Raw genomic sequence first — 12,617 nt, 5'->3', positions numbered from 1 at the left:
GTGTTGAGGAAGGGAGAACAGTCAAGACCACCAGGCTTTGTAAAGGCAACATGGTGTGGGATTTATTGTGCCTGGGTGTGGGCAGGCAGAAAGCGCAAAGAATATATTTTTATTAATTTAGTTCCATGTAAATATTTACAAATTTAAATATACACATAGATACAACATATAGTACACACATGAACACAAACACATACAAACAAAGACTGTGTAGCTTTTATTTAGATTTATCTTTACCAGCTTTTGTTTCATTTTTCTGCCTAGCTTGGCTGTCTATAATACCACCATGTCTGGCATTTACAGGGTCTGCCTTGTAGTTCAGGCTGGCCTTGAACTCACTATGTAACCCAGGCTGACCTTAAACTCACAACAATCCTGCCTCAACCTCCTGAGTGCTGGATTACAGTCCTCCAAATATGATATTAGGGAAATATAACTCCCAACCTGTTAGATGTCTGATACACCGAGTTTGTGCTCTCTAAGGATTGAAGAATGAATTATAAGAACAATGGAATTTAAGAGCGGGAAGATACTTATTGAGAGAGAGAGAGATGTAGTTCCTGATAGGCAGGAGGGGCCCAAATGGGTTGCCCAGGGACCCCACTTTACAGGGAAATTTTATAGAGCAATACCTATGTGGGGATGACATGGGTTATAGCTATGATTAACCAATAAGAATACAAGTATAGTCACTTAGGTAATAGTGACCCCATGGGAAACAAGTCACATAGCAAGAATGCATAGAAAGAACAAATACTTCTTCTAGGAAATCATGGATCCCAAGATCTTGGTCACCTACTGGGGTGACTGATGTCTGTCCAGGCTTCGTTAGGCATGGTGTTTGAAGTATACAGGCCTGGTCATGTCTTTACCTTGAGGCCTGGTCTCCAACAGATGTGTCTCTGACCACAGTTGAGATGTTTCACCTTTGTCGAGGCTCTCAGGGTCCAGCCTTATAGTGCCTACAATATTTCTGCCTAGCTTAGCTGTCTATAATGCCACCATGCCTGGCATTTACCAGGGTTTAAAAAGTTAAACTGTTGACCTGATTTTTTTTTCTTACCCGTAAGTAATTTTGAATCGTAACTTCCTTCTATAAAGCTGCAATTCTTAGCTGAAGCAAGGGAGGCATTTACATCTCAAAGGCATAGAACACTTTCTGTGCCTTTTGGTCTCAGTTTGAGCTTCCTGAAGTTTTTCCTTCTTCTCTTAATTTATCATAGGTTTTAGTCATTTTGTAAAAAGATCTTGCTGAGTTTTAAAACATTTCCCATTGTATCAAAATTTAGACACAGCCAGTCAGAAGTTTACACATTTTATTCTTTGTTCTCTTGCCTAAGGACTCTAGTGTGTACAAAAACTAACTTAGGAACATGAAGTGTTCCCCATGGAGGGAAACACAAAGCCACACCATCCTTGGTTAAATTTCCCTATTTTCCTTAAGTGTTTGCTAGCTGAGGAAAAGTCAGATAATAGGGGAATGGCAGGAGGGAAAAAAAGGGTAATTGCTAGCAAGTGTAAGTTCTGGGAAATGTTTTGAAACAGTGAGAGCATATCCAGTATATCAACCAGTTCAGAATAAACGGGACTGTTAGCCAGAATGAGGGAAGACACTGACTTCTGTGTGTATGTGTGTGTGTGGGGAGGGGTGTTCAGGATATGTCCATAAGAGGGACAAAGGAGTTTAGTAGGCGGAAATTTAAATTTAAAGGTACACACTGAAAAAAATAGTGTGGGCCCTTGAAAGAGAGGCAACGTATGATCTGGAGTTGGTATATTTAAGTGGTCTTGAAGGTATCCTCAAGATGGATGATCTACTATGCCTATTCTACTGTCTGTCTGGTCACCTATCTGGCATACTATATGAGAATACAAGCCTTTTACCTGTGTTTAATGTTGAGAGAGGCTGCCCACAAATATTTTTGCTTTCTTGAGAGTTGAGGTCTGAGAGAAGAAGCATGATTTACAGGTAAGGAAGGTGGTGTATTCACAGGTGAAAGGGCCAATTCACATGTAAAAGAATTATTCAGACTTAATTTGTCTGGGAGAAGGAGAAAAGAAACTTCGAACTGGGCTTAAGTAACATTTGTGTCTTGCTCAAAAATATGTGCTCTTAGTAAAATAGATATTAATTCTTACACACTGTATTCAGAATTTGTGTAGTTCTGTTGTGTTTATCTAAGAAATTCTGATGATGTTAGTAATTCTTAGTCTTGGCATTGGTATATGATGTACAATACTTTCTCTTAAAATATAATTCACAAGAAAAGGGTACTCTAAAGATTATACATAATGCACTTTTTGGCAGAATTTTGTTTCACAACAATATTAGCTTTCTTTAATATAGTCACTATATTTCTTAGTTCAAATATACTGTATAGACTAGATTTATTTTGTTCTGTAAATCTAAAAAAAAATGAGTAAAGACAAGAAGCCAGGAAGTAGAAAAGAGAGAGATTTTAAAAAAAAGATATTGTCTTGGTTACTTTTCTCTCCTTGCTGGGACAAAATACCCAACGCCCAAAATGAAGGAAGGAAAGGTTTATTTAGCTTACAGTTTGTGGAGGTTTCAGTCCATACTTGGCTGGCTCCGAGGCAGAAGGTAGCAAAGGAACAAGAGCAAAGGGGGATGGAATGGCAGCTGAACTGCAAAGCAGCCAGAGCAAACGGGAGGAATGGCTGCAAGCAATTTCTTTTTCTCCCTTACATTGTAAACAGGCTACCCCCACCTAAGGGGCGTGTAGCTCTCATATAATCTCCATGCCCTCCTCTTCCACAGGCTCAGGATGTATACAAAGTAAGCACCCTGGCTTCCTGCTGAGTCACTTAGCTAAACCTCTAGACTCCCCAATTTGAGACAGTGTATCAACCATAACAGATATAAAGAAAGTTATGCATAAGAAATACTTTTGGTAAGAAAGGATCAGAACCACAATATTTACAGAGGTATTTGAAATCAAAGTTTATAACATAATGTGAAACTAAACTCTGTGTTTAAAACTGATGTTTTCTGGAAATGTTGATCCACTTTCAATAAAAATTTGCTGAAACTATCATTAGAAACAAGTTTGTGTTTTATCAAGATAATTTCTTTTGCTTTCTGATGTTAGGCTTTTGGTTATATAAGAAACTGCATTTTAAGACTTAAAAAGTATTTAAATGTTGGCTTGTTAAAAAAGTTTTCAATTATCAATTTATAATTGGTTAAATGAACAGCTGTTAGCTATCACATATCTTAAGATATATATATATATATATATATATATATATATTTGGGAAAATATATGTGACAAAATATCTGTAAGTCTAAATTAATGTTTATAGAGTTAGGATTACATAAGTTTAATGCATACAGCATAACTAGTAAGTGCCCTCTTATACAATATATATTACATCTAGACCTTAGACATAAAATGATTAAAAATATTGGCATCTCTTTAATTTGGTCTTGCACTTAAAACTTCATTGGCTTTGACTAAACTTTTTTAATGATAGAAGAGATACACTTTCATAATAAATCTGTTTATGGTCATTAACATTGTTTCCTAAATTCTGGGAGATATATACAGATATATGTAGTTTTTATTTAATCTAGTTTTTGAGTTACCTCTGCTACAAATGCAGGCCCATTGTCGCTACCAGTGATCAAGGGTAGGCCATATCTACAGATGATTTTTTTACAGCAGGACCCTACAAACTTTTATTGTCTTCTCAGTACAGGTGGGGAATGGGAAGTCAGAACCAGTGACAGACACTGAAGCCTGAGCTGACTACAGGGATACAGGTGTGAGCACAGTGGCTTGAGCTTGCAGAACAAATGGTGGAGGCAGGTCTGGTGACTGGGGTTGATGCTGCAAAGACTTTGACTGAGACTGAGATTAAGGACAATGGATTAATTATTTTTGCAGAAGAAATTTCAAGATGGTCTAATGTTGAAGTGGTGGCATGGCTACTGCTGGCAGTTGTTAACAGATCTATGTTGAGAATCCAGAGCAAAGAGCCCACCAGAATGTTTTAAAATTCTGTGAGTTTGGCCAGAAAGTAAGCTCTAGTAAAGCTGTGGATGAAAGAGCAGAGAAGTTTATTGCTGAGAAGGAAGAGAAACGTAGAAAAGATGGCCTGAGGACATCATAAGATAGCAAGACTCCAGGCTTCGTAGTCTCAAGATTGCAAAGATGTAAGATTTCACTTTGAGAGGAAAGCACAGAGCATCATGTTCCAGAATGGCAGTGACACAGAGAATTTGTTCCTCGGGATTGGGTTCAAAGTGCTCAGCAATCCAGCTACTTGACCCCTACAGCCAAGAGAGAAGAAGCCTGGGTACTGCTGCAGTGCTCCAATTGGCAGAAGACCTTGGTATTATCCACATGGTGCTGATTTTAGATGCATGCAGAATATAAAAGTTGTGGAGGGCAGAAGACTTCCACCCAAATTTCAGAAGAAGGCATGAGAGGCCAGCAGTGTGCCCCTGAAAGGGCCATGTGTTAACCTGTGAGTATGAAGCCAAAGTTGGAGTAGAGATCCAGAAGATTAGAGAGGTCGGGAATGTGGATCATCTGAGGAAAACTGCAAGGAGTGAGTAAAGCCGGCCCAAGAGAGAAGCTATGAGTGCTGCCACCACACACATTGTCATGGGGTGAAGCTGTCTAAGCACTTTGGTGTTCACATCTTGCTACAAACTGGAAAGGGGGTATTTGTCTTGGGCCGTTTTATGTTAGAAATGTTTAACTTTCTTTTCATGTGTACAAGGGCTCAAAGCTAAGATTTTGCCTTCAATCTCAGAGGAGCCTAGACTTGGACTTTTCAGCAATGCTGAAACGGTTAAGTCTTTGGCAGCTCTTGGAGATGGACTAAATGCCTTTTGCGTACAGGGATGAGTCTTTAGGCGGGTAGGGGCAGAATGTTATGGCTTGTGTTTAGGTGTCCTCCCAGATCCTTATGCATTCATAGGTGGGGCTCTTCAGAGGTGGCTAGATGTAGAGTGTATGATGCTGGGATTAAGTGTGTGTTGCTGGGAATATGTATCTGATGCTGTTATTAAGAGCGTGTGATTACTAAGTCAGTCCATTGATTGGCTGGCATAGTTCTGGGTATGGGTAATGAATGGGAAAGCTTATCCTGGACGTGAGTGCTATCCACCCTAAGGGCAGATAGCTTAGACAGAATATAAGGGACAGAAAGAACTGCTACTGTCACTTGTTGCTGTTGCCACTGCCTTACTACCTCACTGCTTTGGTGACTTTTGCCCACCATGAGCTCTGACCTCTGTGATGCCCCTTTGCCATGCCACCCTGGCTTGGAGCCAGCCAACTTTGAACTGATATCTCTACAAATTGTGAGCTAAATAAATTGTTACTCCTTTAACTTTGGGCATTGGGTATTTTGTTTTAGTAATGAGAAAAGTAACTAAGATGCCATTTTTCCTTACGTTTTTATTGTTTAGGAAAATTAAATCTTAGCTAGTTAACCTTACTTAGGTGTCTGCTTAAAGTTTTAGTTATACAAACTACTATTACATTTGATGTGCCTTATTTTTAAAAATGCCACTATCCTTATACAATGTAGTCAGTTATGACTGGTGTCTTAATATGCTGCAAAAGTAAATGGGTTGTTTTTGCTAAATTCCTACCTTGTTTATTGCTAATAGTCACATAATTGGCAAGAGTTATACTCTTCTTGCTCAATAACATATGTCGATTATCCCTGAGTTTATATAATCTCACCCCCTTCATGATTGACAACAGCAGAATGGGCAATATCCAAGGACATCCACCTATGCTTGAAAAGTCTCTAGCCACTGTCCTAAACTTGCTTGTCCTAAACTTTCAGTCACCTGGGAATAAAACTATCCCCCAATCATAAGCATTGCAGAACTGTAGCACTAGGACTGAGATAATGATCAACTAGCCCCCACCTGAGCAGCAAATCATTAAAAGTTGTCTCTTGCTTTTGGGGGCAGACAAGTCTGAACCCTTGTATTGGAGTATGCCTCTTGCAGCTACTGAAGCCAGAGTCCTTTCTGACCTTTCCTCTTAACTTTCTAGTTAAAACTTTTTTTCTATAAATTTCTGGTTTAATTTTTATTACTAGAAGCAAGAGTTCAAACTAGCCTACAACACTTACTTGCAAACCCTTGGGTAATTCTTTATAGAAATTAAAGTATAGAAGTTTCCTATTTTCACATGACATCACGCTTTTCTGTTCCTCTCAATCTTTTGTGCTTATAGCAACAAGAATGAGGTCATTACTTTAGGGGTCTTCCATGAGTTTATACTCTCAAATGAAAAGAATCAGCAGGTCCTGTGCTTGATTGTAGAAAAGGTATTGACCAAATCTTGCTGAATTTGACCAGGGCTCTCTTGGATTGATAAGGGCTTTAATAAGTCTTCTTAAAGAGGTTCTTGATAGTATGGGTTCTGCTTTAATGTAAAAAAGGCCAGCTCCTTGTGATACATTTGAATATGAAAGGTACCTCTTCTGAACAGGACTATATTACATTTTCCCTTCACTTCTTTTCCTTCAGAATGATTTTAAAAGTACACACTCAAAGATACCCGCACCATCTTAGCTTTTGTGTCTAGGGCTCTACTTGACTGAACAGATTATCCCTGGAATACAATTTCAGAGTTGAGATCTGCTGACTGCTTATTCAAGCTCATGTAAATAACAAGCTGGTAGGGGCTGGGGATTTAGCTCAGCGGCAAAGCGCCTGCCTGGCAAGTGCAAGGTCATGAGTTCGGTTCCTGGTACCAGAGAAAAACCAAAAAAAAAAAAAAAAAAATAACAAGCTGGTTACCTTTCCTCTTGCTGTGTGGGAGAAAGAAAGATTCTGTTCCTAAAGGAACTCGTCCTTTCATCTCTGGGAGACAGATCAGTTTGAGAAGCTTCTCAGATTAGAGTCCTTGACAAAGTAACTTGTTATATGAAGAACTAAGATAGCTAGGGATATTTAGTAGCAGGTAATACAAATTAGAGAATAACCTAAACTGTAGAATTTTTTCAAAACTCACATTAGGTAATCATTTTATGGCAAAATATAGAATAAGAAAAATGGAACTCCCAGTTAAATACTGGCATAACACATCCTCAAGGTAGCCGGGAAAGGGCACGTCTGGGTGCTGTGGTGGAAACGGCTAGTGGCTTTCATCAAAGTTGGTTAAAAAAAAGTTGTATGACTGATATTTTGCCATTGCCAAATTTAGTTTACTCATTGCTTTTTACTTCATAATGAAAACGTTGGTTTTATTTGTAACATGTAGAAGTGTGGAGATAAACTGAATTAATAGAGAAATTATAATTTTTCCTTTAAGATAAATTATCATAGAAGGTAAGCTCAGAATGCTGAAGTGCTGCCAGAATAAATGAACCATTTCACTTCTTTCATAAAGTTTTCAGTGTTTGAAACTGAGTTCAGAGTTGATCATACTTGTATATTCTGAATGATAGAGAAGTGAGGTTTTGTTTTTTTTTAAGTAACTGCTTTGCTTAATTTCACATTTGTTTAGTATTTCCAAAGTGATTGTTCTTTTTTACTTGCATCTCTAAATATGCACATAAAATTTATATTGCATTCTTCTTATTGGCTCCAACATTAAGTTGGATGTGGTGACACACACCTGTAATCCCAGCACTTGAGGTGCTGAGGCAGGAGGATCGCTGTGAGTTTAAGGTCAGCCTTGGCTATATATTGAACTCAAGACCAGCCTAAACTACATAGTGAAACCCTGTCTCAAAAAGCGTAAAGGACAAAGAAATATACTGAATCAGCCCTGGCTTATTACGTGTTTTTGACACTTGTCACTTATAAAGTGAAGTTGATATCTCTGTACAACTTTCTTCATCTTTGTCTCTTTTTCTCTCTTATAGAATCCCAAGGACTGCAGCAAAGCCAAGAAGCTGGTGTGTAACATCAACAAAGGCTGTGGCTATGGCTGTCAACTCCATCATGTGGTCTACTGCTTCATGATTGCATATGGCACCCAGCGAACACTCATCTTGGAATCTCAGAACTGGCGCTATGCTACTGGAGGATGGGAGACTGTGTTTAGGCCTGTGAGTGAGACATGCACAGACAGATCTGGCATCTCCAGTGGACACTGGTCAGGTAGGGAGCTTGTGCAGTGTATCAGATTTCTGGCATGAACAGATTATCAGAGTTCTAGGTACATTTCATGGATCAAAATCACCTGTTCTTTTGAATCCAGGTATGCTATGTTATCCAAATAAGATGTAGAAAAATAGTATTATATTTTTAAAAATATTTTATGATTTATTTCATTTCTTATGCTTATTTATATCTAGATTTTACAAAACCATGGGAATTTTTCAAGGAATATAACTTAATCTTTTAACAATAGTGATACAGCATTCACTTTTTAGGGTGCTTTCACATTACTGAATTCATTTGATCCTTGTAAATTGATATATAGTATACAATTTTATATATTGTATATATTATTCTGTACAGTGTATGATTTACTTATAAATTTTTACATTGTATAAAGTAGATGTGTGGTTCTCAAATATTAACATGCCTGGAAAACTTTTCAAACACTGGTTTCTGATTCAGAAAGTCTGGAGGAACGCTAAGCATGTGCCTTCTAACAAAATTTCCATAACGTGGAACCATAGAGAACCATTGAGGTAGACTGTTAAAGTAACTTATCTCTGCTTTTATAGTTGGAGACACTGAAGCCTAATTGGTTTGTTATTCGGTGTTTTGTTCTGCTATATTGAGGATTGAATGCTGGGCCTTCCATACTTAGCTACACCGCACTCCTTTTTATTATTTTGAAATAAGCTCTTGCTAAGTCACGACCTTGCCCACTCTGGGCTCTAACTTGCCATCTTGCGCCCTCAACCTCCAGAGTGCTGGATTTTTCACAAATGTGTGGCACCATATTCAGCTTGTCTTATTTTTTTTTATGTGATTTTAACTTTATTCAGCAAACATATCATGAAGAAGAACGTGAATTAAGTTGCTGTGCTAGGCATTCTGAAAAGATCATTCCTTCTCTCCAAGGAAGTAATAGACTATATAGTCTCACTGCTAGTCTACTGCTTTTTTTTTTCTCTACAATCATGATCTTTAAGATCTAAAGTTGGGCTATCTGTGTTTTAAAATCCTTGTTTTTTCATTCAGTAATATTAGGGAAATTACTTAACCCAGGCCTTAGTTTTCTTCTCAGTAAAATGAGCAATAATAACTTACCTCATTGAACTATTTATAGCATTAAATAATATATGCAATATGCTTCCACATGATAATGCAATACATGATATGCAATATGCTTACCACATGATAGAGCTCTATAATTGTTAGGTACTATTAATAGGTTTCACTTATTGAGCAAATATATAAAGAGTGCTTACAGTGTGGCAGATACTGAACTAAGTGACTAAGACCAGTGCTAAACAGGATGGTGCACTGTTTCTGCATTTGTGTTTTGTGGGAAGTCAGGCGTCTTCAAAAAGCTGGTTGTCAAGTATGTAATTTTTGGGGAGGGTTTTTTTTTTTTCCTTTTCTTTTCTTTTTTTGGTTTGGTTTGGTTTGTTTGGTTTTGCCTCCTTAGCAAGGGAAAAAAAGTACCTGACTACTTGCAGAAGAGTCATGAAAATTAACTGGATAATTTTTAAAAAAATATTTTGAGTTGCTCTATAAAAGGGCTTGCATGGATTAATAGTACTGTATAGGTGATGTATAAGATATATATTAACATGTTTCTGTATAAGTCATTTCATATGTTAAAATGAACCTCATGATCTGGCACCTCACTGAGTTTTAGTTTTAAGGTTATAGCTTCTTGGTCTGTAGTTTATCAATAATGCTGGCAGAGGGGCTGGGGATTTAGCTCAGTGGCAAAAGCGCCTGCCTGGCAAGCGCAAGGTCGTGAATTCGGTTCCCGGTAACGGAGAAAAACCAAAAAAAAAAAAAAAAAAAAATAATAATAATAATAATAATGCTGGCAGATAAGATGTAAAAATTAAGAGGATACTGTACTAAATTTGTCAGCCTTGAAAAGAAACTCTGCCATGCTTGCTATAGCTGATGTTTTTCATTTCATGGACTTAGTTCAGTTTTGAATTCAGTTTTAACTTCTATGATTACGGAAATTTATAGCCAAAATAGAACATGTGTGATGTCCTATTTTCCTGTTTCCAGGGAAAGGCAACTCCCCGTTTCTCCTCCCGCAAATACTGAAGATTGAACCCAGGCCTTTGCGCTGAGTTACATCCACCCCCCTTTGTTTATTTTGAAACAGGATCTCTCTAAGTCCCTAAGTTGTCCATGCTGGACTCAAACTTGGCATCCTCCTTCCTCAGCCTCTCAGAGTACTGGGATTACAAGCATGCACCATCACACCCGGTGCTGCATTATAAAAAGTGTAGTTGCCATCCAATTATGACTTCATTTGTGTACATTATCTATCTACATATACATCCTTTGGAGAAACTGATTAGCAGGTTTCCAAGAATTCGAGCAAGCAAAGTGAATTCTGATAAGCTCCTAGACATTAGCCCTTTAAGTAGTTATAAGTCAGCTATATCTATTGTTGTTCTGACCTGTGCAAAGAATTGTAGGCCGGATAAGGTGGCACACACCTGTAATCCCAGGTGAGACAGTAGGATTATAAATTCAAGCCCAACCTGGGCAACTTAGCAAGATCCTGTCTCAAAATAAAAACAAACTCAAAAAAGAATCTTGGGATATTTTGGCATCTCTTCCCTGGAATTATTATTTTTCATATACACTTGACATGATATGTCTATGGGTAGAATTTTTTGATTCCCATGTCACTAATACAGGAATTATCATCACACTTAATCATTTCAATTTCTACATCCATACCTTGTTATAACTTGACTTCTTTCTCCTGCATTAACAGTTGTAAAATCATATCCTTAATAATAAGTAATTTTGTTAAATGAAGGAAAATGTTAAAGATTATGCTTCCACTTAAAAATGATCAAAATCTTTCCCACCACCTACACATATATGTCCTAATAGTTTTGTGTTCAGAGGTTCCTGATGAAATGATCAGTGTACTTTTCTGTGCCACACACTATTTCCTGTGCTAACTACATGTAGGAGACCTCCTGATTCTTCCACAGATTCCTTGTGATAAACCTGTGCTAACTACATGTAGAAGACCTCCTGATTCTTCCACAGATTCCTTGTGATAATCCAGAGTGGGAATCTTCTGGAGTCAGGGTCTTATTATTAGTCTGAGCCAGCCTTGAACTTGCTGTCTAGCCTGGGCTGCCCTCCGACTCATGTGATTTCTCTTAGCTTCCTGAATGTTGGAAGTGCTGGGATTAGGAATGTGCCACCACATCTAGCTCATTTGCTTCTCTGTTTAATGATTTGAAGTATCCTTAAAAATTACTGATTCAAAGTATGTTTGCTATCTTAAGCTATGTTTGATAATTAACTTCCAAAGAGCTTTTCTAGTTGGTATAAATACCCTCGAGTAAGGGGCTTAATGACAGAGAACCCCAAGCATTTAAGTTTAATTCTCTACTGTTTTTTTCTTTTATATATATTGAAAAATTATTAATAGTGAGACTAGTTTGGCTGCTTTGTCTTTGCTTCTGTTATCTTCCTCCCATTGCTTTAATAAATTTGTAACAAGTTGAAGTGAGTTACTTAATATGATAAATCTAGTTGGAAAACATTTTTGTAAATGAAAATAAAGACTAGTAAGAAATAGTTTGCTCCAGAGGTGCCTGGTTAGCCATTTGCAATACTTGCAATAGCCATTTGCAGTATTTATTTGCCTAAAAAATATTAGATGTTTACCTTCTCTCCAAGCCTCTTTCTATAATGGTTTGGGTTAGAGAGGTTTATTTAACATACATTCGTAACGTTTATGTGGAGGCAGCCTTAGATTAAAAGTGATTGAGGCCAGGCATAGTGGCATGTGCCTGTGGTCCCAGCTGCTGGAGAGACTGAGGCATGAGAATAGCTTAAACCCAGAGATTGAAGACCAGCCTGGGCAACATAGCGATACCCTGTCTCACAATAAGTAAGTAACTGAATAGAAGCACTTGCAACGGGCCAGGCACCCTTGCTAGACTACGTGGAGAAGACGTGGAGTAGTGCTTCCCTTTCTGGGCTTTACATGGACAAAGGCAGATGGCTGAATGGATAGTTAAAGTATATTTTGATAATGTTGTAATGTGGATAAAAGTATTCTGAAACATAACTTTTGTACATATGTGGAGACTTCAGAAGAAGTGATTTTTAAGCTGAGACCTAAAGTATTAGTAGGAGTCAGCCAGGTAGAGACAACAGAAGACTTTTCTGTCAGTGGGCGCAACTTGTGAAAAAAGCAAGAGGACGTGGACTCATTGAGAGAAGTGGAGGCAGTTCATTGTAAAGTTTGAATCTTGAATGTAGCTGAAGTTTTCTTTTAAAAATAAGTGTCACTTTCAGGGTTTTCATTTGGATGGTTACATGACTTTTGTCCCTCATTGAAACTAAGATTTTAATTTAGAAGTCAAAGCCTTTTATTTTGGTTCAGAGTGGACAAGAGTTATAGGGAATCAGATTGTTTTCAGCTTCTTGGTGTTGCCTTAGAATAATTAAACTTTAAGTGAGTATTTTTAGATCAGAA

The 12,617-nt window shown here is 37.7% G+C and overlaps 1 protein-coding gene across 1 annotated transcript in view; it reads left to right on the top strand.

The window, feature by feature from the left end:
- The window catches only part of Fut8 (fucosyltransferase 8 (alpha (1,6) fucosyltransferase)), a gene marked incomplete at its 5' end in the record, with an annotated part of 233,529 nt that overhangs the window by 178,622 nt on the left and 42,290 nt on the right, over positions 1-12,617 (top strand). The window contains 1 exon segment of the mRNA XM_013521985.1: positions 7,867-8,104. Within this exon segment, the coding sequence (XP_013377439.1) occupies positions 7,867-8,104 (238 nt within the window).

The sequence above is a fragment of the Chinchilla lanigera genome, unplaced genomic scaffold, assembly GCF_000276665.1.
Source record: "Chinchilla lanigera isolate Chin_1 unplaced genomic scaffold, ChiLan1.0 scaffold00065, whole genome shotgun sequence".
NCBI classification, from domain to species: domain Eukaryota; kingdom Metazoa; phylum Chordata; class Mammalia; order Rodentia; family Chinchillidae; genus Chinchilla; species Chinchilla lanigera.
The sequence above is the reverse complement of the archived record's forward strand: the minus strand, read 5'-3'. Positions and strand labels throughout refer to the sequence as shown.